At 34.5% G+C, this 24,569-nt stretch overlaps 2 protein-coding genes across 5 annotated transcripts; one reads left to right on the top strand and one right to left on the bottom strand.

The window, feature by feature from the left end:
- Positions 1-59: 59 nt before the first annotated feature.
- On the top strand, positions 60-8,234 carry ohgt (ohgata). The gene is made up of 10 exons (XM_066288488.1): positions 60-310; positions 4,365-4,441; positions 4,772-4,977; positions 5,032-5,174; positions 5,435-5,582; positions 5,642-5,745; positions 6,354-6,493; positions 6,548-6,650; positions 6,700-6,790; positions 6,989-8,234. Exons 1-10 carry the CDS (start codon positions 193-195, stop codon positions 7,182-7,184), a joined length of 1,326 nt encoding a protein of 441 aa, XP_066144585.1. The 5' UTR covers positions 60-192; the 3' UTR covers positions 7,185-8,234.
- Positions 8,235-9,909: 1,675 nt separating this feature from the next.
- On the bottom strand, positions 9,910-24,566 carry su(sable) (suppressor of sable). 4 transcript variants are annotated; one of them, XM_066288464.1, is made up of 17 exons: positions 24,062-24,360; positions 23,214-23,478; positions 19,795-20,258; positions 19,575-19,735; positions 19,275-19,492; positions 18,340-18,502; positions 17,708-17,906; positions 17,098-17,475; positions 16,751-16,874; positions 16,302-16,430; positions 15,749-16,156; positions 13,554-13,791; positions 12,981-13,173; positions 12,633-12,788; positions 11,673-11,854; positions 11,230-11,421; positions 9,910-10,930 (listed from the first exon to the last, which is right to left on the bottom strand). In XM_066288464.1, the coding sequence occupies exons 2-17, from the start codon at positions 23,222-23,224 to the stop codon at positions 10,373-10,375; spliced, it is 3,774 nt and encodes a 1,257-aa protein (XP_066144561.1). In that variant the 5' UTR covers positions 23,225-23,478; positions 24,062-24,360; the 3' UTR covers positions 9,910-10,372. The 4 variants fall into 4 exon arrangements, with proteins under 4 accessions (XP_066144561.1, XP_066144559.1, XP_066144562.1 ...); XM_066288462.1 differs by lacking the exons at positions 23,214-23,478; positions 24,062-24,360 and adding an exon at positions 24,425-24,566; XM_066288465.1 differs by lacking the exons at positions 23,214-23,478; positions 24,062-24,360 and adding an exon at positions 24,425-24,566 and having other exon boundaries at positions 17,167-17,475.
- Between the last annotated feature and the right edge of the window lie 3 nt (positions 24,567-24,569).

Here is a 24,569-nt window from a genome sequence, read left to right as displayed (position 1 = left end):
TCTACTTTATCTACGCGAGCAAGAACAACAAGCAAAACAATAATGCTCAGCTAGAGTCTTATTAATGTCATCTGTCGAAACAAAGAATTTTGTGCTTGTTTATTTACATTCCGTAAAGTGCGATTTTTGCTTTTTGTAACGTTTCAAATAAATAATAATTAAAGTACTTATATCGTGCCCTCCTTTTCAATCATGGCAGAGCCGGAAGAAAATCAAGATAGTGACCAGGAGGAGCAAAGCTTTCCAATGGAAATTGAAAATGGACATATTACTGATTCTAACTCTAGTGCTGAAGGGGAGAATAGTTCAGGTAAGTATTTATTAAGTATTGGATAGTATAAGCTATATTATAATCTAATAATAATACATATCTAGCATATATTCGACCCTAGATGTGTGGTTTCCCAGCCAGTGACAGCATATGAATTCTTCCAATTTACTTATTTCCTAAACCTTGTTATTTTCTTCTTGCTTCTTTACTACTGCATATCCATTTGAGTGTTTCAGAGGGGTGATGTTTGCATGTAGATAAAATGGATATTATCTACCCAAAATTTACCAACATATTTTCAAGCGATCAACATATTAATTATGTTGTCTTACTATTGATGTAAAATATACTTTTGTGCCTGATTTGATTATAAAAAGCTTAAATTGATTCATTATAGTGTTAGTACAATAAAACAGATCAATTTATCCTTTTAGTAAAAAAAAAAAATGTTATCTCTGTATTTAGTAAACAACTGAAAATAACTAATTATTAACTAAATAATGCAATGCTATGAGATAATATTGTAAACTTCAGTAATTTCTTTTTTTATTGTGAACATCTACTGGATGGATGTTTTTCATTGTCTTCTGAGATGCAGGGCAAACAGTGAAAGCTGCAAAAAATTAGATAGGTGTTATGGGTTTAATTTTTGGCTTTGCCTTTAGTCCAATGCCTTAATAGATTTTAGGTTGTAATAGAGGACTTTCATTACCTCACTCAATTCAATAAAATACATGTAATGATCTAAAGAGAATCAGACTACCAAGATTTGTTTTTAATATCTTTACTTAGACTTTTTGAAAATTGGCCATTTTTTAGTTTCCATTGCATTTCTTCTATTACTTACTAGTTAACAAAAAACTCACAATTATTCCTTATAGAGTTTTACAGTAGAATCCATCACCCTATACAGTGTAATTAGAGTTGAAATTTTTTAAATTTGCATAAATAAAGCATCAATTTTGTATTAAAATGGGTGACCATACTGGGGTATTTCTTAATTTCCTACATAATAAAAGCATATATATATACAGGGTGGTCCACTTTTTTGTAGCAGGATTTTAACAGTCGATAGACAAACTTATTTTAAGAAGAAAAGTTCATATCAACATAGGCTCATAAATGCTTCGTCTTAAAAATACCGGGCGTTGAAAATTAAAAAAATATTCGATTATTTTTTTATAACACTCTAACCTTTAGAGATATTTAAACAAAATTTGGTGTACAGCAAAAATATTACGGCCCACGAGCAACTAGTCTCGGAGTTGTAGGATTTTACTATCATAAAATTCAATAAATTACTAATACGGTCCTGTCTAAAGTCAAATTTCAATTTTTTTCTTAAATAAGTAATTCATTCTCTACAAAAAATGTCTCTTGACATTTTTTCGTATCTGGCTCTGTTGCGTAACAAATTTATATTCTTTTATTAGATAGTTTCTAGGAAAAATAAACATTACCTTGACAACTGTCACAATTTACACGAAGTGATTCAGTGGTGCATAATTTTCTTTACTTAAAAGTAAAATAATGCCTTTCCAATTTTCAAATCAAGAACAAGCCGATATCCATTTCTGCTATGGAGTTGCAAATGGGAACTCCGCGAAAGCAGCAAGGGAGTAGAGAAGAAAATTTCCTCATAGACGCCATCCGCATCCTTCAGTGTTTGTGAACATTCACCGACAATTTGCAGCTTATGGACTGAATATTAGACACGACGAACGACAAAACAGAAATAATATCCGGCAAGAGAGAATCAACAATCAGATTCTTTGTGAATTTGATAGGGATCCGACAACAAGTAGCCGAAAAGTGTCGGTCACCCTTGGTGTTGCTAGATCTAAAATTCTTAGGGTTTTGAAAAAAGATCACAAACATGCTTATCACTTGCAATATGTACAAGGTTTACATGAAGGAGATGAAGAACAAAGGTTAGTTTTTTGTCGATGGGTTCTTAACTCCATTGAACAGAATGAAAATTTATTAAACAACATATTGTGGACTGACGAATCGTGCTTTACTCGTAGAGGTGTCGTAAATGTTCATAATCAGCATGTGTGGGCACACGAAAACCCACATGCAATTCGACCAAGAAATTTTCAGGCAGAATTTAGTGTAAATGTATGGATTGGAGTTAACAGCAATCAAGTGTTCAGCCCATATTTTCTGCCAGAACGCATAAATGGAGAAAATTTTTTGCAGTTCTTAAATACAGAAATGCATAATATGTTGGAGGAAATTCCGCTGAATTTGAGATTAATGGGTTGGTTCCAACTTGACGGTTGCCCAGCTCATTTTCATAGAAATGTAAGGAACTGGTTGAACCATAATTTTCCGGGAAGATGGATTGGACGAATGGGGCCTGTCGCTTGGCCTCCACGTTCCCCCGACCTAACCCCGTTGGACTTTTTTGTATGGGGATTTTTAAAAGAACAAGTGTATGCAACTCCTGTGACAACAAGGGAAGAACTTATTGGCCGCATTAGAGATGCGTGCATTGAATTGAGAAATCATAATTTAATTGGGGTTCTCCGATCTATTAGACGTCGATGTGAATTATGTGTGCAACAAAACGGTTCATATTTTGAACACATACTTTAAATTAAGTGAATTTTTGTAGCTCTTTTTAAAAAATTGTTTTTATTTAAATAATGTTTTTAATTAAAATTATGTTTTATCTAATGAAAGAATACAAATTTGTTACGCAACAGAGCCAGATACGAAAAAATGTCAAGAGACATTTTTTGTAGAGAATGAATTACTTATTTAAGAAAAAAATTGAAATTTGACTTTAGACAGGACCGTATTAGTAATTTATTGAATTTTATGATAGTAAAATCCTACAACTCCGAGACTAGTTGCTCGTGGGCCGTAATATTTTTACTGAATATGGCACTATACAATGTGATGCTGTACACCAAATTTTGTTTAAATATCTCTAAAGGTTAGAGTGTTATAAAAAAATAATCGAATATTTTTTTAATTTTCAACGCCCGGTATTTTTAAGACGAAGCATTTATGAGCCTATGTTGATATGAACTTTTCTTCTTAAAATAAGTTTGTCTATCGACTGTTAAAATCCTGCTACAAAAAAGTGGACCACCCTGTATATATATATATATACACACAGGGTGTCCCACAAGTGTTTCATTATATTTCAGTGGGTAGTAGTACATTGAAAAATAATATGACTCCCTATATAAACCATATTCCAATAATGCTTCATTAAGAAGATACAGGGTGTTAAACTTTACTTAAAAAATCTAACTTTTATTGATATATTCAAAACCGTTTGAGATATGTAAGTGAAATTTGGCATGTTTTGAGAGTTAATGTAGACGCATTTATTTATGCAAAAGGGCTATTTTTCGTTTCACCAGTGACGTGCGTACGGACACCTCTCAGCACATTTTTAAAGAAAAACATGGTGCGCCACTGCTTTTTATCAAAATAAAAATTATTTTTAGAAGTTTAATTTCATTTAGAAGAAAAATGCTCACTGGACTCTTTTTCGTCCGACGTATCGTTTGCCAGTAAAAAATTGAATACCATCTATATGCACAATATTCTCTAAATGGTTTTCATAATATTAAGTTTGTTTTAAATATTATTTATTTGCTATAACATTATAGAAATTGTTCAAATTGGTGGCCATTTTGTTCAATACATAATTGAGCTCGCCTGTTCATTGATACTCTGATACGTTGAAATATTCCAGGTGTGTTTTAAGTTTAACACCCTGTATCTTCTTAATGAAGCATTATTGGAATATGGTTTATATAGGGAGTCATATTATTTTTCAATGTACTATTACCCACTGAAATATAATGAAACACTTGTGGGACACTTTGTATATATATATATATATATATATATATATATATATATATATATATATATATATATCTTTATTCCTTACAAAAAAAGATTCACATAATAGAACAAGTGTTAACAATGGTTGCTGTAGTTTACAGGTGTAGGATGCAATTTATTTTAAAAAAATTAGAAACATTTTATGTATTATGGTATGTGCTGTTTTTGGAAACATTGTGTTGTCATAAATGGAGGAAATAATTAGTCCTGCTGATTGCAGATGGAGAGGATGAATCTCTAATATTGGCCACTGATTCAACTGGAGAATATGATCGAGATATTCCAACAACGCATGGGGTAATTTTATTATTAATTTTTACTGTTTAAGTAGATCTCACAATTTGTAATCCAATGGATTAGTTTCTGAATTTGAGATGGAAATGTTTTGATGGTTCATTATTTCAGTTTATGAATAATGATATTAGTTGCCACAATCAGCAAAGTAAATTTCAATTAATTGGAAAAGATTTGGAAATCAGATAGTTTTTATCACCATGTAGTTTTTATTAAGCATCTATTTGAACATATTCATTTGCACAAAAAGGAACATCATAAATTGTATTAAAATGAAATCTAAAATAGAGATAATTCACTGATTTCACTAATCTTTTTTTTTCTGCATTCAAGTATTTAGGAAAGCTAAATCCACTCAGTGGCTATACAGTATTTGAAGATGGGGACGTTTTACGCAACATTTTCGCTATATACACTACCAACACCTTGGTATTCCCAGGCTTTACCCTTCCTCTAGTAATGAACAACTATTTTGAAAATAGAGTACTTCAAAACTTTATAGAAGAACATAATAAAGTTTTTGTTTTGCTGTGTGCAGAGTAAGTTTCGTATGTAAAACATATTTACACCACTTCTAAGAAGGAAACTTTTAGTTCTGGATATAGCGACTTGTATGAATATGGAGTCACTATGGAAATCTTTGAAAATAATTTAAAGAATAATATGCTACATATCAAAGCCCGTGGCAGACAAAGGTGCAAGAGGGTTTCTGGCTCAAAAATAGATAATATGGCCGGTAATAATCATATTGTTGGCAGGGCCGGATTTTTAACTGTAGGGAGACAAAAATGTATTTAAAAACATCAACTTGTATATTCTTAAACTATACACAGCATTAAATACTATCAAATTAATTTCCTTTTTCCATTTCATGGAAGGACATGTAGGTGCTAGTTTGTGTCATTCCCAAGTAGTTGTTATCTTAAATACGGCCCTGACTATTAACAGTATATATTTTATCTTTTTCTTACAATATTTTTTGATTTAAACATTTAGGAAGAATTAAATTGGTGACAGTGCAAATCTTGGGAGAACCTCCAATCGTGTCGCCTTTAGCCGACACAGAGCTGCTAGGTTTAAAAAGCAAGAGAAAGTGGACTTTGAATAATTTTGATGAGTTGAAACAATGCCAAAAATTTAGAAGGTATTAATATCTCAATATCATAGTTTTTTTACACTTATTTTTTTGATGAATTTGAGTAGATATCATGCAGGACAGCTTCCTTGGCCTAGTTGGGTGTACGACCTAAACGAAGTATCTTACTATACAAGAATTCTATTAGATGGACTAAGTTCATATGGACGAGGTATGTACATACTTCACTATCATTTTTAAGTTAGCCTTAAACTGAATTGAGCCGTTCATCGCCGTACGACCTGGTACCAGTTAGAGTGGGTCACATAGGGTAAAGGCTTAAGCTTTAAGCATCTTAAGGGGTTAAATATTAATGATAACTTTATGCCCTAACATACAGAGTGTGAATGAATACGTGGTAGAAACTTATGGTTTATACATATAATGCAAAAATTACCAACTTTTAATTATCTTCAGTTTTCATATTAAACTAATGTCAACAACAATCAATTTTTAAGTATTTTTTCCCACTATTATCTTGGATCTTGGAAAGATGATATTGGATATATTGAACATTTAATTTTATAAAATCTAGTAGAGTAAAAATATCGTATATACATCGTTGTTATGAAATCCTTTGGATTCACATAACTTGACTTTCGGTCTCAGAATTATTTAATCTCGACAACTGCGTGAAATTTATGTCTTTGATTGTACTTAATGTAACAATTTTGATATAATTTACCACGCGTTTCAATTAAAATAATGTATTTAATTGTTATTATCATAAATGTAACAATTTTTCCATTCTATTACTATAGAAAAAATTTCTGGTCTTAGAATTGATTCCAACCGATCCGGAAAAACTCTCGTATTGGTTTGTACAAAATTATCACCTAGTACATAAGGAAAGATTGCATATATTACGCCTCTGTACCACTCTAGAGAGGCTTAAAGTCGAAGCCAGTTTTTTAAGACTTGTAAGTGTCATTGGTAATATTTGCTTCTGGATTTAATTGTGCTTATCCTTTTAGAGAAGACAGTTATGTTGTGAAAACTGTGGGCTTCAGATCACAGATCCCACCAAAGTGTTTGCTATGTCCAAGGATGGCATTCAGGCCAATTATGTTAACCCAGGTTTTATATGATGGTGTGTTTTACTATAATTCAGTTTGGTTATTTACAGGTGGACAAGTTTATGAGATTGTGACGGTTTTGGCTGCTCAAAATTTCGAGTTGATTGGTTATCCATCAAGGCAGTTTTCTTGGTTTCCAGGGTAAGTAAATTACCATTTAAGTTATATGGATTGAGCAGTAGTACTCATACCATATATAATCGTTACAGGATCGAAATCACGAATGTGTTAATTAAGTTTTGCGAAAATAGATTTGTTTGCTATCTCATGAATAGTGTCTCTTAATATACCATTTTAATTCATTGTCTAATATAACAAATTTAGGTTTTAATATTTCAGTTACGCTTGGACAATAATGCAGTGTTCAAACTGCAACATTCACCTCGGCTGGAAGTTTACTAACGCCAGTCTGACTCCTAAGGAATTCTTCGGATTGGCCAATTCGGGTATCAAGGTAGTTGCAGAAAAACCCTCATTTAACGTTCCTGGTGCAGAAGAAGGCAAATTAAGCTTCGCTTCCGATTACATTTGGTAGCAGATTTTGTATAAGTCTGTCTCCTGGTTACGTAATTGCATGGCGTCTGATCGATACGTTTTTAAATTTACCAAAAATATATCGTTTTTCTTGGGACTTGAAGCAAAGATAGTTTTTACAATAAGAACGATCGATTAGCCGGTGTTGAAGGAGGTTACCGTAACAGTTTGAAGTTTTAGAAAGCCTCTAACATGCAGTGGAACTGTTTACCACGTAGATGTCATTTCTGGTCTGTGATACTTGGCGTTGACTTCATAAATAGATAATAGATAAAGACAAGAGGTGATACATGAGAACATTGCGAGGAATGTTGTGTTATTTTGAAAATAGAAATTTACAGCGAATCTATTTTGCGGACATTCTATTGATTTCAATGGATTATTACAGATAGATGAAAAACGAAATTGAGTATAAATAGTCACATTATAAAGCAAATGATGAAATAAAAAATGTGATTAGGTTTTGAAATGTGAGTTAGAGTCAACATATGGAAAATGCATGCATGTGTATTATTGATTCTTATTTCTTCGGTTGCCATAGGGCGTGAATAGATACCTATACCTCTTTATATTGTTTTTATTTATTTCCACTTAGATGACGTGACATTATTTCATATATGAATTTGGGTTATTTTCAAAAAATCTTATTTTTATTTTACTATAATAACCAATAAAGGGCTATAAACAAAATATTGTAATCTCTAAGTGGTGCATTTTTGTCAACGTAATTGGACTGGGTTGGTCCTGAAATAACACTAAAGTAACAACATCTAATGGTTGTGTATTGCATGTTATATTATTTTATACGACTGTTTAATTTACAATGGATCTGTTTTGGGTCAAAGCAAACAATGTTTATTGACAACATGGCGAATGCAATGTTTGTGACTACTACAATCCAAGGTAATTATATTTAAATTTAACATAATTTAATTATATTCTTTTTGGTTTCTTCAAAGTTTCGAAGTCATAACATGTAAATGTAATATATTCCCGTATCCTTAACCAAAATGTCGTATCTATCTAAAAATTAAGTAACGATCATACATCTTATAAATTTTTTTTGGACCTAAAAGGTACAAAATCGGTTAAATTGAGGCTAATCTTTGTTTTTATGCCTAACAAAATTAAGTCTCGAAAATTAGGAAATGCCTGATATGTGCGGAAATAGTTTTGATTTTTCCTGAGCTTATTGGCAGATATTTCTTATATATCTTATACCCAATTTATTAATTTCGATATAAGTACAGAATGCGAAACTTTTGTATATTGTTTGACAATTTTCTTCCAGCTCTAAAAGATTTTGAGATATTTACGTTAAATGTTGATTGGTAAATATCCGTTTGGGTTTAATCAATAGGCCAGTATCATATAAGTATTTAAATTTAAGTACAACGTATTTTTCTTGGGGATAAAACCACTAGAACCCTAATAAACTTTCTCATGGGTCATGGATATATTTTTTTATAATTTTCTTTTTAAGGTCTTAACAGATCTTGAAATTTTCAGCAATTGGCTATACTCATTTTGAGAAAAATACAGGTTTTCCAGTCAAATTCAAAAATTTATAAGATTATTTCTGAAGATGATTCCCATTATACCATCCACAATTTCTGTGTGGTGTATCACTTCGGCAACGCGGCATGAATCACGTATTTCTTGTTATATCTAGAATGCAGTTTTTGCTTATTTTTTATATTTTAAACCGATTTAAAAGTGTTTACAAAACTCTCAGACAATGTGCGCGAGTTCTAAATTGATACGGCTTAACTTGGCACACAATTTTCAGTTTAAGTATAAAATGATATATATTAATTGTAGATCGGGTACATTAGCAACACAAAATACGAGTTTTAAAAACACAAGAATATTGTAAACAAATCAAAGAGGTTACTTTATGCGTAATGCTTTTTGCGGAATATATACTTTTTTGTGTGCATAAACGAGTCGATACACAATGTCTTTGTGGCTCGTGAACGATGCAGTCGATAGATTTGCTGCGTTTCTTATTATAATATTCGATTGTTTTTTTTTACATTTGGGAATAGTTTATACTTTTAAAGCTTGCATTAGAAGTCGATTTAATTGAAAATCGTGCATACCAGAGGAAAAGAATGTGACTATTTGGAAAAATTACTACGAGTGTTTTTAAAACGAGGTGTAATCGCGATTTAATGTCCAAAATAGTGTATCGTCAGTATTATTCGGCGAGTCTGTGACTACCTGTTTTTGTGTGAGGAAAAGATCATTCTTAACGGTGAGTAGATTATTTGTTTAGAAAGGTTTACTTTAAGCATTAGTGATAATAAAATTCATATCAGTAAATGTCATAAAAGAAGACAAATTAGGGTGTCGCGAGTCTATGTGCTCTGTGCAAGAGGAAAAAGCTCGCGGGGTGATAAACTTGATTCATCCACTTCAACAAATAATGTCGTTTCATTGTTGGACAGGAATGTCGGTCCGGAATCAATTAACGATTACATTGATCTTTGAGTCAAAAAATTAAGGGCGTTTTTATTCAAATCACTATTCAAAAAAACCAGGGAAGTTGAGCAATTAACCTTTGAGAATGATAACTTTAGATGTTCAGTTTGTTATTTTTTTTTACATTTCCAAATATTTATCAACGTCATTATACTTGCTGCGAAGTCTTTACCTTTTTATCGAATCGAAATATAAACATATGAAGCACAGCTAACAAGAAATTTGAAGAGAAATACAGTAGATATGATTTTAAATCAATTTTTATTCAGAAACATAAACCTTGTGTGAATACTACTCAAAGTAGTTTAACTTCCTGCACTGTACATCAAAAACTATTGCTTTGTTCAGAAATATAACTAATTAATTACACCGTACTATTTAAATACCTCCCTATACAGTACAAGGCTTACGTTTTATTACAAAAAGAATATTTCCTCAATTTGTTATTTACAGCATAATTAAGATTGTTAATATAATTGAATATTTCAGTGTTCGTCTTATTTGGCACAATGGAGCCGACTCCATAAGATTTCTTTAATAATTTAGAAAACGCAAAATGTACATTCCACGTTAACTCTTGAGTGCCACTAATAGAAGGTACGATCTTACACCAGTCTTAAATACTCCTAAACTTGACGTGGCAGATCACAAATTTATGAACATTTGCAACAAATCTTTATCGCTGCAAATGTAGTCCATCAGACACTAGGGAGGAGAGTGTCCTCTGTTTCCTCGCCCATCACGACCTCTATCTCGATCCCGATCCATTTTGTCCCTACCAGCACCCCTCTTGTGGAAATGTCTATTTCCTCTGCCTCCCCTAAATCCGTCCCTGTTGCCCCGTCTTCTTCCGTCTCGATGGTTATTGTTGTAACCTCGCCCATGTCGGAAGTTTCCTCCCATATTCCCGCCTTGAGGTCCCATATTGCCTTGGTCCTCGTAACCTCCACCGTAGAAGTCGTCGTTGTAATTATTGCCGTAAGAGTGACCCTGATCCATGCCCCCAAACTGGCCGAACCCGGGTCCAGGAGGACCGTTGCCCAGAATGCTTGGACCTCCTCTTGGGTCGAAATTCATAGGAAAGTCCGGGGGCATGCCTTGAGGAGGCATATTAGGAATTCCTGGGGCAGCTCCAAGAATGCCTTGTTGGCCAATGATGGGCTGGTTAGGCATCATTGGGTTCATTTTTGCTACGTTGCTGAGTATGGAAGTTGCGGCCGCAATATGAGACGGCGGAGCAATAGGATTTGGCGCCTGACTTGCCTGTAAAGAAAACGTGTGATAATTATATTATAATTAATATAACTGTTTTTTTAAATAAACATTTAACACCAGAAATATGACGTGATTGACACAATCAGGGTGCGATAAAAGAACACTCTTCGCATTTGTTAGGCAAATAATATCTCACGATTTCTTACGAAAGTAAAGATAATCGACGTAGTCGCGAAAATAAATTAAAATACGCGCGTGTTAGTAAAAAGAAATAAATCACGAATTTTATACTAAATATTCTTATCCTGGATATACTGTATAACAAAAATATGTTTTGCTGTCATTACCTGTGGAAGTAAATTCAAATTGTTCAACAAACTATTCAGTACGGCATCGTTAAGGCCTCCTCCGCCGCTTTGGTCGTTCTTAGCCAATTCTTGGTTTAACATCAATTTTTGGTTGCTTGTTAAACTTTGATAAAATTGGGACGACTGTAACATGCTTAATTGCTGGCTGTAACTCATTTGGGGCGTAGAATCCTGAAAGCAAAAAAGTAGGATAAATTGCATATACCAACAGAAGTGAAATAATGCGAGAACATATAAAATATCCTTTCCGAAGGTACTGAACCGTAAATGCAAAGTGATGAGTAAGCCATTTCCTATTTAATAAAAAAATATCTTACGTTGACAATAGATAACAGATAAATTCATCTAAGATATGGCTATGATGTCTCAGCCCCTTTTTAAGTTTTTTAAATGATCATTATGTACTATTATTAAACCCTTACCTTAGGTTCTTGCACTTTTTCTTCCATTTTCCTGAGCCTGGGATCGATCCTAATGCCAGAGCCCTGTTTTGGGCTGGCTTTCGGTGAAGCTGGACTATCTTTCTCATCGATACTTAATCGGAAGATTTTTCTTAAACGGGGATCCCCGGTTTTCTCAGCTTCGTTTATGCTTAGTTTTAATCCTTGAGAAAGATATGAATTAGATGTTACCTTCAAGTAATGCAATAACAATTTTTTATTACTTTTTTCAAACATTTCAGAAGTTTGAAGGGAATTAAGTTGGGGTAAATGAGGGTAATAAGCGATTATATCTTAATAACTGTTGAACGCTTGAACTTCCAAAAAAAAATTTTTTGCGGATTTGTAATAGGGATAACAACGATAGTTTGGTGAATTTTTTAGTTTTGTGAGTTGTACGTTGTAGTGACTTCAGAAATCTTTTCGTTATTTCGTCATGACACATGTTTTCATAAGGGCAATCATCTACTGCTTATACTGTTCCTTATTGTGTAAAGGATTCCTAACAAACGCGTGTGTTAGATGTTGAGAGGCTTTATCTTTGCATTACGGGTCGCTGGCAAAAGCAACGGGCCCTAAAAATACAGCAATGCCTACTGATCGAAATGTATTGTAACGCATTTAAAATCCTTATAAAGAGGAATTTTAACAATCCAATGTTAATATGTCTAATAAGTGGTTTTTGAGAAATTGAAGAGAAATACAATTCGGAAATTATATTGAGTTTTCCCTTACATCTCCAAAAGTATTAGAAATATTGTCTATTTCAAGATAAGATTTATTAATTTGCTATTAGAACACACACATTTACCCAAATTTTCAGACAACTTGTATCTATCATATCATTTTTAAACCCCGCATATTTACATATGAATATACAGGCTTAGTACATTATTTTTTTCTATCAATTTTGTCCGAACACTTCTCAAATTCTGACCTTACCAGTATAGTCAGGTCTGGGTATCTCAACAGTAAATACTCTCCAAGTCATAGGGGGATGTGAGTTAACACTAGCGTCAATCTCAGTGGCAGGTGTGTAGTTCTGCATCCCTTTGAACGGCAAGGACATATTTCTCAAGTCTATGTCTGGCCGGAGATCTGTGAATTAATGTCAATAATGATTTTTGATGATAGTCATTCGTGACAATTTTACATGTTTGTGAATAATACGGTTACAATTCCAGTGCACTTTGCTCGCACAAAAAGCTGGACTCCGGCGTCTCAAAGCAAAATTCGAAAACGTCGATGTCAAAGGATTTTATCTTATTCTAAAATTTTGTAATAACTCACTTCTGAAGTCATCGCTGTCAATTTCCAGTGCAGCTTTCTTCATATCAATTCCTCCTTGCTCGTAAATGCTCATTTTTTCGGATTTCTTGTCTTTCTCTTTTGATTCAGTGGAATTTTGACGTCCTCGTTCACGACGGGGGTCTGTTAATCGCGGATCTTGCCTGGAATCTTGTTGACGTGGGTCTTGCCTTGCCTGTAATTCAACCATAAACTTCCTCAATATATACTTCGGAGATTGAAGCGAGAAAATTTGTTACAGATTTAAGAGAAACATATTACAAATACTTTCTCGTAATTTTATCTAAATCTAGTAGTGTAATAAATTGAAAATACCCATAGACGTGAAATAATGGGCGACTATAAAAAAAACGTCTCAAATGGCAGTAAATCGTAAATTAAGGTCGTTGATTGCATCATTTACTATTTAACATCAAACATCTGACACTGACATTAGGAAACAAATAAGTTGATTCATTTTCTATTTATGACTGTCACTCCTTCCCGCTTCGAGACTTAAACTTAGCGTTAGGCCATTTGTTACTGAGCATATTTAGTAAACATTCTATTTTTTACCTGTCGGGAGATTCTAGGGTCCATAGGAGCAGTTTCAGATGCCTTGGGACTGCTTCCGCTTTCAGGCTTGGCTGCCGAGGTACTAGGGCTGGCTGCAGACGTTGTTGATGATTTGTTTTGACTCATTGATGTAAGAAGTTTAGTAACCTCGGCACTAATATCGATTTTTGATAGATCGCCAAGTTTGCCAACAATATCCGCTGTTTTCGAACTGATCTCCGGTGGCGACAAAAAGGACCTAAATAAATATTTTTGTAGGCCTCATATTTTTGTAAAGCTTTTTCGAAAAGTTAATCCCGATGACAGTGACAAAACCATAGCAGAAAAACAAATGACAAACACTAAATGTTTATGATATATTTCTGTCTGTTTAGTAGGCGTCCAATAGGACGAAAATACCGTGCTTCTTTATTTTGCATACTGAGGGTCTATAATAAAATTGTGCACTAACGTAAAACAATTAAAAAGTTGGGCATTAAAGTGGAACAGTAATGAATGACTTTGTATATATCGAACAATTGTATTAATATTCAGTTGACGGAGAGTAACTACAGTGCGCGACAATAAAATAGCACACAGTGAAATTTATGTCAAAAGTCATTTGTAATGCATTTTATTTAATAATTTTTTGTTAACTTATGTAATACATAACAAAGGAGAATGATTGCTTTACAATTTTTATGGAAAAGAGGTGTTAATAACTAATACAATCAAAATCGTGAAAAGTTAACGCGACAAAATAATAGCACATTCTTCAAAAATAACTAATATTACAATTATTTAATTAACAAAACTTAATACATTTTTAAGCTAGTACTTTGTACTACCACCTTTATTTTTTATCATCTCTATAAGACGATCTGGTAGTGATTTGAATAATTTTTTAATATATTTTCTAGGAATCTTATTCCATTCATAAATAATACAATTTTTTAAATCTTCTGCATTATTAAATTGTCTGCCATTTTTGTACACAGCTCTTGCAAGTTTACCCCAACAATTTTCGATTATATTCAAATCGGGTGATCTTGCTGGCCATTCCAAAATAGTAATATTATTCGTTTCAAAATACTCTTTAACGCACTTTGCGGTGTGTACAGCTGCGCTGTCTTGTTGGAAAATAAAATTTTTTCCTGATATTTGTTTAGCATACTTTTTTAGTTGTTTATCAATTAATTTTATGTACTCACGACTATTTAACCGTCCTTTAATAAAGTTCAATTCAGTCTTTCCTCTATACCCGATACCAGCCCAAATCATAAGGCTGCCTCCACCCATTTGCCGACGACTTAAATAAACTTCCTCCTTTCTCAAATCATGATAGTAATGATTCCACCCATCTGGTCCATCAAGATTAAATTTTTTTCATCACTAAATATAACATATTTTAATTTTTTTATAGATTTCAGATGTTTTGTCGCAAACTGCAAACGAGCCTCTTTGTGTCTTGGAGATAGGGGTGGCTTCTTTTTAAGTTTTTGATGTTGTATGATTGAGGAATGTTGAAGTACACGTTGTACGTTTCTGATATTAGTATTTATGCCCACTGAATCAGCTATTTCTCTGGCCGTAGCAAAAGAGTTTGATGCTGCTCTCAAAATAGCACGTTTCTCACGGTCCGTTAAAGCTGGTGGTCTGCCCTTACCTTTTTTTTTGCCATAATTACTGGGATTTTTAATTAAATTATATATTACTTTGCGGCTTCTACCCACAATTTTGGCAATTCTTAATATGGAATATTTTTCTTTCCATAGGCATAGAATCTTAGCGATTTCACTCTCATTTAACTTTGTACCTCGCCCCATGACTTCGAAAATTGAATGGTATTTGTGTTTATTTATATTGCGTATGAGTTTCATCCTTCATAAAAAAAGATTAAGCATAAATACTTCAAATTACTATTCGCTGAATCACCGCAGAGATAAATCAAACCAAAATGTGCTATTATTTTGTCGCGTTAACTTTTCACGATTTTGATTGTATTAGTTATTAACACCTCTTTTCCATAAAAATTGTAAAGCAATCATTCTCCTTTGTTATGTATTACATAAGTTAACAAAAAATTATTAAATAAAATGCATTACAAATGACTTTTGACATAAATTTCACTGTGTGCTATTTTATTGTCGCGCACTGTATAACTGTCTTCCGTCCCGAAACTATTTACTGATCACCAATCTTGCTGTCAAACTTACCTAATAGCTTCTTCGCTGTCTTCGCCATCTTGAGTCACTGTTTCCCTGTCGGAAATATTATCATCTCGTTCCTTTTTCTGAAAATCTTCATCTTCTACTTTAATGGTCAACCGATTGTCGTCATCGTCATCATCGTCCGAATACCAATTGATATTTTGGTCGTCATAATTCTGGGATTGCACCGAACTATGCCGATCCTCTCTATTGTTCGAAGTATTATCAATTGTGGTGTCTTTTTGGTTGGCACTGATACGAGTAAATAAATCTTTGGCGGTTTGAGGCATTTCGAAATCTTGGAAACTGGAGCCGGTTTTTTGGCCATCTTTTGAATTGCTGTCTTCGGATACCGGCCCATCGAAAGGCACTTGTCGGATGTCTACGTCCACGCCTCTTGAGAAAGGGGGTTGCCTATTCGGGGAGATTATTGTATTTTAAAAGAAGAAATCTAAGGATTGTGAATTCAGGCTTTTGGGAAATTGTATTTACTTAACTACTACTTTAGTACATTGTGGCAAATGTCGTGAAGAAGTCGATGGAAAATAATTATAATTACCTTATATCAATGTCTTTGGTAAAGTTCCTAATATCTACGTCTCCCTTGGGACTGATGTTTGTCTGTATGTCAGATATTTCGGAGGTTGGTGGAACACTGGGAAGAGTTCTCATATCAATGTCTCTGTTGCTGAAAACAGATCATTATTAAATTGAATAATCACATTCAAACGTTTTCGATTCAACAAATACGGTTTTTTCGATAAAAATCGATATTCTTATGTGGCCTTGAAAAGTTGTCATATGATGTCTTTTTTGAATGAAAATGTATTGACAAAAAATGTTATATATTATACTACATTAAAACAAATAAGCATTTATTACAGAAAATTGCCAATTATAGTCTTAAAAGTAAAACGCATGGGTAATTGAAGGTCTTTCGATATGTACAACTTTTGAGCGGGTCATAATGCAACATTCTAACACTAATAGAGAAATAATATTCCTCACCTGGAAAACCGCATATCTTGATCTGTTCCATAATTAAAGCCTTTCATATGGAAGCTCGAAGAGGACTCATCGTCCTGCTCTTGCTGCCACCTACTAGTTTTGACCCTCTCACTCAGTTTTGCATCTATAAAAAAAGTTCTCAAATTTAATGGCATTCTTTTTATACAAAAGCAATATTAACTGTGTTAATTTGTCTAGAACGCAATTCACCCCCTTATTGAAACACAACACATACTAATTGTCAATAACGCCACCGCGAGTTTTGTGCACTAACAATAGCCTTTTTACTACCTCTAAAAATACAAATCAATCCAAACATGTTTAAAATATAAAACGATAGGACTAACCGAAGTCTACCATTTTTTCCACCTCTCTGGGCACAGGGACAGAAATATCAAATATGCACCGTATCCCACCTTTAGCGATGTCCGGCTCTCCTTCTGTCAGTTCGGTATATTCCTCACGGTACATGCCAAAACCCATATGAGTCGGTGATAGCTGCGGTCTGTAGTTTTGTGTGAGTGGTGACAAGTTATGCGCAGATGAAACGGCAGTTGCCGAAGAAGAAGCAATGGAAGACGTGTTTTGGTCCGAATATTGTTCAGTAAGCTTTTTCTGCGTTTGGTTGATAAGGTTGAGAGCCTCGTCGCGCGACAACCTGGGAAAACCCTGTAGGATGTCACGGGGCGCGGTCTCGATGTGTTTGAAGAGAATTTGTTTAAGACCTGGAAAGCGATGAATTACAGATTAAGCAAAAGCTATTGAGGATTCGAAATTGTAAAGAGTATATCAAAATATTCCTGGTCAAGAGGACGACAGAAAAATGTGAAAATAAAACTTTGATATCTTTACTTCATTGCTTACAGCTGAAATGTGCCAAAGGCAAAGCCGAATGAGTTCGGCTTATCTATCAAAGGAATTTTTTGTACACCCGTTATAACGTCTACAATAACCTACCATCAGACAATGGAGCGCCGTGAGCGAATTTGCAGTCTTTTCCGGAGTTGCAAGGAAGTCCGGTGTGGTAAAATTTACAGGGAAATTCACTGTGCATGTAAGAGCAATTCTCGCCTTTCGCGCAACAGTCCATCAGATAGAATTTACAGAGCTCCAGCTTCATGGGTGGACTCACCTCGTGAGAATATGGACAGTCATTCTGTGTACAAAAAAAGAGATTTATTGCGATAATGAAAAATAGTAAAAACGTACATAGAAATTAGTTTTTCTTAAATGACAGCAAGATATTCTGAAAAGGTCACATTATTAACATGAAGTCCCACTAACAGTGACATGGCTGTCAGTGGATATTTTTATATGCCATTTTGACAGTGTCATAGAAAGTTCCATATAATTTCTGACAACGAATTTTACAAAAAATGTTTATCATGGATGACAGATTTCATTTTTTTCAATTAATTCTAAGGGGGTACATAATGGAAAAAAATTGATATGCCGCTTCAGTCGTGAAGCTTAAATTAAATAAAAAAAAATTAGATTGTATAATCCACCGCTTTACAGTTAATAAATACAAGATATGAACTATGCACTATTAATTTGCCATACGTAGTAATAAAATCATGTTTTCTTACCTTCTGACATTTGCCTTGCAAATAAAAAACACAAACGCCCTGCGAGTCCTGATATAGACTTTTAGGTTGTTCATCACGATTTCCTCGTCTCTGTTCTCTCTCCTTTCTCTCTCTTTTCAATTCTTTCCTCTTCCTGTTCTTGGTGATTTTTCGCCTCCTCGATCTGCGTAAAACGGGTATAAAAATGTAGGTAACAATTTTGGAAAAAAAATTTTTGAAAATTGAGAAATATTTAAATGACGCCCAGTCATTTAACTGCTTAACGGACGGACTACAATCAGTACTTTATATACATACACAAGTTTCGTGTTCCTGCAGTGTCACTAAAACTAAAGTTTTGCCGTATTTTTGCAGAATTATTTTGATTTAATTAGTGGAGAACATAGTAGTATTAGATGATGACCTTCTTACTAAAGACTGTGGCGACGTGGAGGATAGGGGGGATGCTATTTTAATAGCATTTAAGAGTAAAATTTAAACTGTATACGAAATACGGTCCCCACAGGGGTCCTCATGTTTACAAAATAACTTAGAAAGCGTGTGCCAAGGCTTTGATATACAGTGAGACTTCCATTCAATCAGACTGCTAAATGACGCAGCACCCTTCAAGTATAGTAAGATTGATTTAATAGGAATTTCAAGTAGTTGCACAACTTACATCTCTGCTGAATTGGAAAATAATTGCCATTTTTCATACATTAATTTTTAAAACAAATGGAAAAAGTGCATGAATACATCACGCCATAAAAAACAAAAGTTTTTAATTTAAATGTGGCGGAAACTTTAAACGGAAACACCTTTGAGAAACGTAAGGTACATGAATTCGAAGGTCAAAAAATTATTATTTGACACTAATTAAAGGTACATAAAGGAAAGTTTTCAAATCAAGTAATAATTTTTTTCAATTGGCGCTATCAAGTGGTATAAGTGTTTACCTTTCTTCCAGACGCTCCTCCAAAATAGGCTCTGAATTGTAGCTATCATCCGACCTAGATGGACTCCTAGACCTCTTTTGATCCATAGGCGGGAAAATCAATGGTCCATGCATCAGTCTGAGATCTGCCCCAGGAGAGCCGCTTCGAATATTTAGCATCTCATTTTCATCTATATCTTCAGATCTTGGTGAGTTTGCCATCAACATCCGTCTATGTTTCTGTGAAGTTCAATATATACTAATAGTATGGGGTTGGTCTAATACACAAAAAAAAAACGGTTGAACAAAATGATTTAACTACCTTTGATCTCCCTTTTTCGCGATCTTCCTTCTTCCGCTTTTTGCCTTTTCTGACTTCTTCCTCGACCACTTCTTCTCCAGCGCTTAAAGCTGCCACTTCCTTCTCCTTTTTATGCAAGATCGTAGCTAGAGTTTTTTCAATGTTTTTCGCAAAATCATCATCTGAAATACATGTAAACAAATCTGAGGTTATTTGCTCTGACCTGAATAAAATGACTCACCTAAGGGATCAGAGTCCCTTCTAACGTGATGTTTAGTATCCCACTTATCCCGTTCTCTCGCCATTTTCTCCCTCTTCCTCAGATGCAATATACTGCGTTCCGCTTCAGTCATATGCCTGTGGCTCTTGTCAACTTTAGCTCCTCTATCCCTCATCTTGTTCCCTTCTCGATTCTTGCCTCTGCCTCTTTCTCTTCCATCTGAAAATCGATCCTTGTCATCGGACCTTTCTCCATCACCAGATAAATCTCGAGCACGTTCTGAGCCTTCTTTCATTGAAGCGCCAATGCTATCGCTATCGGATATATTTCCAAGTAACTTTGGAACAATTTGGATTGTGGGTTGAGCCCCAGCAGTAGCTGGGTTCGCTGCAGATTCAGGGGCTGCTTCCTGAGGTGCTGGCTCTTCGTCATCGTCGGTGATTTCACCATCTTCGATGTCGGGGTTTTCTTCAGGTGGTTGATCACTGCACATTTCGATTTCTTAATATAACGATAATAAACATATTTGGATACGTCGAAGCCAGTAATATGATCGGAAAATTCGATAGGGTGGTGAGGACACTCATGAGTATCTATATTTATTTATAAACGCAGGGGCAATAGTTATAAGTGGGTGTATTGTACTATGAAGTAAGAGGATGGTTCAATAGCTAGATGAGGGAGGGTAGAAAAGTTACTGTAATAGCTACACGTCACAAGAAGCTATCTTATGGGATGCGAGGGGTGCAGCATAGACAATTTGACAATGAATAATTAGAGTATTGACAGATTAATAGCAGCCGCCGGTGGCTTTTATGGTCTTATGCCGAGTTTTTTCAGCATAAGGTAAAACGTTACTGGAAACATCACATGCACCTTTCCTTCAAAATTCCTCTTTAACCAAAATCCCTACTATCATTCTGAAAGTTCTCAATATTGAATTTAATTCGACTATCACCAGAACTACATATGCATCCAGGGTGATTATAAAGCCTATTTTTTTACCACGATTCAACCTAAAAAATTAATGTTTTTTTTTTGAACCCGAACAAACTTTTTCGGGTCAGAAATAAAGCGCGGGAAAGTATTTAAAAAAAATGAATATTTTTTCGAACTGCTAAAATCCCGTTGTCGCTCTTCATAATTTCGGGACTATTCGGGATAGGAACTCTACCGCTTTCCTGCGGTATTAAACATGAAATAGCTCTGGCGTTAGGCAATAGAAAACGCCAAAGCTATTTGCGTTCCCATATTGCATTTCAGAGGGAAAATGCGCGTGCGTAGATAAGAATTAACGTTACGGTATTTTCATCACGATGTCGGTTATGCAATATACAGGGTGCTTGAATTCTTCTTATTTTTTTTTCCGCGATGTTCAAAATATTCCGAGTAAACCAAAAACACCATAATGAAAGTTGCATAATAGCAAAGATAAGACTTTTTAAATAATTTTCAATAATTTATTTTTAAGTAAATGATGATTATCCATTTAACAACTTCCAAGACCTAGCTACTTCGACGGCTACAAACATTTTCGACCTCATTTGTTTTATTGGTGTATACCGTTCTTTTCATAAGGACTCATAAATAAAAATCAAGGATTGTGAGATCAAGAAACCGACGAGATCATGGAATACGACCGCCACGATTAATCCAACGATTTCCAAAGGCACCATTCAAACCTTGGCGAACTAAACGATAAAAGTGACGGGGGTTTAAAAAAAAATCAATAAAAAATCATATCTGGTTAATCAATTTGGTAACATAAAAGAACCAATAAGTTGTTCGTTCACAGGTCGGGCTCAAGCATTCTTGGAAAATTTATGTTGGAATCAGTTACGATGACCAAAATGTGAATTTTCAACCGTGGAGATATGAGTATTATGAGAGTCGTTAATGCCATTGTGGGTAAACATTGTCTTATCGATAGCTAACATAAAATGAGAGAAGTTGGAAATTTCACCGTGTTTTTCTAGAAATCATTTACAAAATTCCAAAAAAGGGGATGATCTTCAGGTTGCAAAGCTTGCACTTTTTGTACATAGAAAAGGTACAATTAATTTTCATGGAGTATTCTCAAAACAATCTGCTTAGAGACATTTGTTTGGCAGGAAATTTTTTGAGTATTGATGAAAGAATCTTTCTCAACAAGGTTTACAACATTTTCCGCACGGAAAATTCGTTGTCGACTCAATATACCATCACGCCTTTGCCGTACTAGAGTGATAAATTGTTGTGGACTAGGTGTCAGTTAACATTTTCGTCAGTTGCGTTGATAAAATTAAATTACAAAATCAAAGTAATGTAATGAATGAAAATAGATGACATGACGTAATAAAAAAAAGAAAAATCACTGATAGCAGTTAGGTATTTTATGAATAATTTATTAAAACATGGAATTAATTAATATTGATAAATTGTTCAAAAGATCATATCCCTCTTATTATGTCTCGTATTTGGTTTAGTCGACTTCTTGTGAGATTAATCATGCCTCAAAAATAAAATTTCAAGGCTTCAAACACCCTGTAGTGATATAGGGACCTGATAACATTAGAAGTTTGGTACATTATACTGTACACATAGGGTAACTCTCAAACAACATGATATGGATTTCACCCCCCCCACGCGATTGGTCGGTTTTGAATTTAACCAGCGATATATGAAAACTGACCAATGGTAGGCGGCAATTTTTTCGAAGAAGGCCAATAAAAAAGTTACATTTATCTTTAATAACTGTCTCAAAAAAGTTCAGACTAAAATAAAACGCTTTCAGCAAATACCGATTTTTTCCGAATTTTTTAATTTTATATTTTCCGCTTTTTGTGCCAAAAAAATAAAAGTTTCCCCCAATTTAACCCATTTATGGTGGTCTTTTGTAGTATATTTATTTTTGATAGTGGGAAAAATTTTCTATACGTTAATAAACGCTCGTTTAACGTAAATTGCGCTAAAACTCTCCCATAACGTTTCCGACAGGGACGTTCAGAAGATAAATATTTATGACCCAATAAAGAATAAAGTGGCTTTGGCGTCGACATAGCTGCCTTGCCTTATCACTAAAAATAATGGACATAGGGTCTCTAAAGTCTATAAATATGGTGCATGAGGCATTTTACACACCGTTTGTTGTTTACCGTTATTCATATAAAACAAAGCCGCAATCTACAAACGCATCGTAACTGTCTCATGTTTAGTATTAGTAAAATTGTACAATAGTACACAGTAGGGCCAAATAAACGTTTGATATTCACCGTCACCGATGATAGAAAAAGTCTTATTAACATGTAACTTGCTTGGTAAATATTGCCTCTACTTGCTTACCCACCAAAAACCAAGTTGATTCGCTTATAAATAATATGGTAGTCACCTTTTAGGCCCATCGTCCTTATTTCAGGCAACGATTCTTAAATTAACTATTAACTAAGAATTTAAATACAAACCCAGAATCCATGCTTGAAACAAACAAATTGGTTGCAATCGACTTTTAAAATGTAGATTCAAATTGACCGCGTTTTGGCACTACTTTCGCCAAATGACACGAGATGGAGCACGTTCTCGCACATCCCCAAATTAGAAATTCGGATCGATTCCACCATTCCACTCAAGGCCAACGAAAAATGCGGCGCGTCGAGTCGTGCGCCGTTGCCAGGCGGAACTAGTACACGTAATTCTGACCCTGACGTCACCCAAAGCTATGTTCCATACCTATGGAGCAGGCACATGGAAAAATATTCAAGGTTTAACGAATAAATCACAATTATGGGGGTAAAAAGGGGTACATAACATGTATTGTTATTGATGGTCGGGGGTACTTATCTGCAGAAGTAAAAGCAAGGTCAGGTATAAAAGGAGATTCGACTTTCGGTCTTGCCCGTAACGGGCAAGGGCCAGGGTGGGTAAGGGATTGAGGCTGAGAAACGTGTTAAGGGTTTCCACTTTAAAGACAAGTTCTGTGGCAAAATCCCAACACCCATACCTATTTTACATAGTGGTTAATTATTAAAGAAAGCTTCCATGCAAAGCCCCTTAATTGCAAAAAAAAGCGAAACATGTTCTGAACCACAGAATGAATTCGATGGTTTGGAAATCGTAGAATTGCGAACCTGATAATGGAACGCAGTTATGTCGTTAAGTAATTGAAAATTCAATGACGACGTAGGTTAAAAATAGCTTTTCTTAGAATGTTGTTTTGAGATATTGGGCCTATAATTATGACCTAAAATTGCTATAGAAATCTGTATCATAAGTTATTTTCACTAAAAACTAAGAATTAAACATAGCTTGTTACCTTTGTTGAGAAAAAATAGCAACACTGTACGTCTAGAATGACGCACGTTTCTTTGTTGCAAACGGGCCTAAAATGTGGCTATTTCGCGATTTCCACGCAATAAAAGGCAGCAACGAAAGTAGCAAAAACGCTTAGACGAATTTTTAGCCATATTTTGGGTCCGCCGGAGATGTAATCTGGTCAGAATTAGGTGCAAAAGTTGTCCACGGCTACGCCCATCGACAATGAACGAAGGCTAGGAAGTGACGTTTCCCTTCCCAGCCCAATTTCGCGATTAAAGTCGACTGCAACGGGATTTTCTAACATATTTCTGGCCTCGGAACGTGTCAATATGCAATTGCTGGCGAAAAAATGAATGCAAACCTTGTAGTATCACATACGAGCGCCATTACGACCTAAATTATATTCACTAGGCAGGAATATGTTAATGAAATGGCATGAAAAAGTCACTCATTCACTGTATCTGTCCTGAGCAGCTCATGGGACAGACATAAATATTTGAAATTAC

This window comes from Euwallacea fornicatus, chromosome 12, assembly GCF_040115645.1.
Source record: "Euwallacea fornicatus isolate EFF26 chromosome 12, ASM4011564v1, whole genome shotgun sequence".
Taxonomy (NCBI): domain Eukaryota; kingdom Metazoa; phylum Arthropoda; class Insecta; order Coleoptera; family Curculionidae; genus Euwallacea; species Euwallacea fornicatus.
This window is presented reverse-complemented; position numbering and strand designations above follow the sequence as displayed.

What these genes read in the sequence shown, in the direction of transcription:
- ohgt (XM_066288488.1), top strand. Translation starts at nt 193, where the DNA reads ATGGCAGAGCCGGAAGAAAATCAAGATAGTGACCAGGAGGAGCAAAGC. An exon ending in ATATTCCAACAACGCATGGG is followed by an intron (nt 4,442 to 4,771) that starts GTAATTTTATTA and finishes TCTGCATTCAAG; the next exon opens with TATTTAGGAAAGCTAAATCC. An exon ending in AAAAATAGATAATATGGCCG is followed by an intron (nt 5,175 to 5,434) that starts GTAATAATCATA and finishes TTAAACATTTAG; the next exon opens with GAAGAATTAAATTGGTGACA.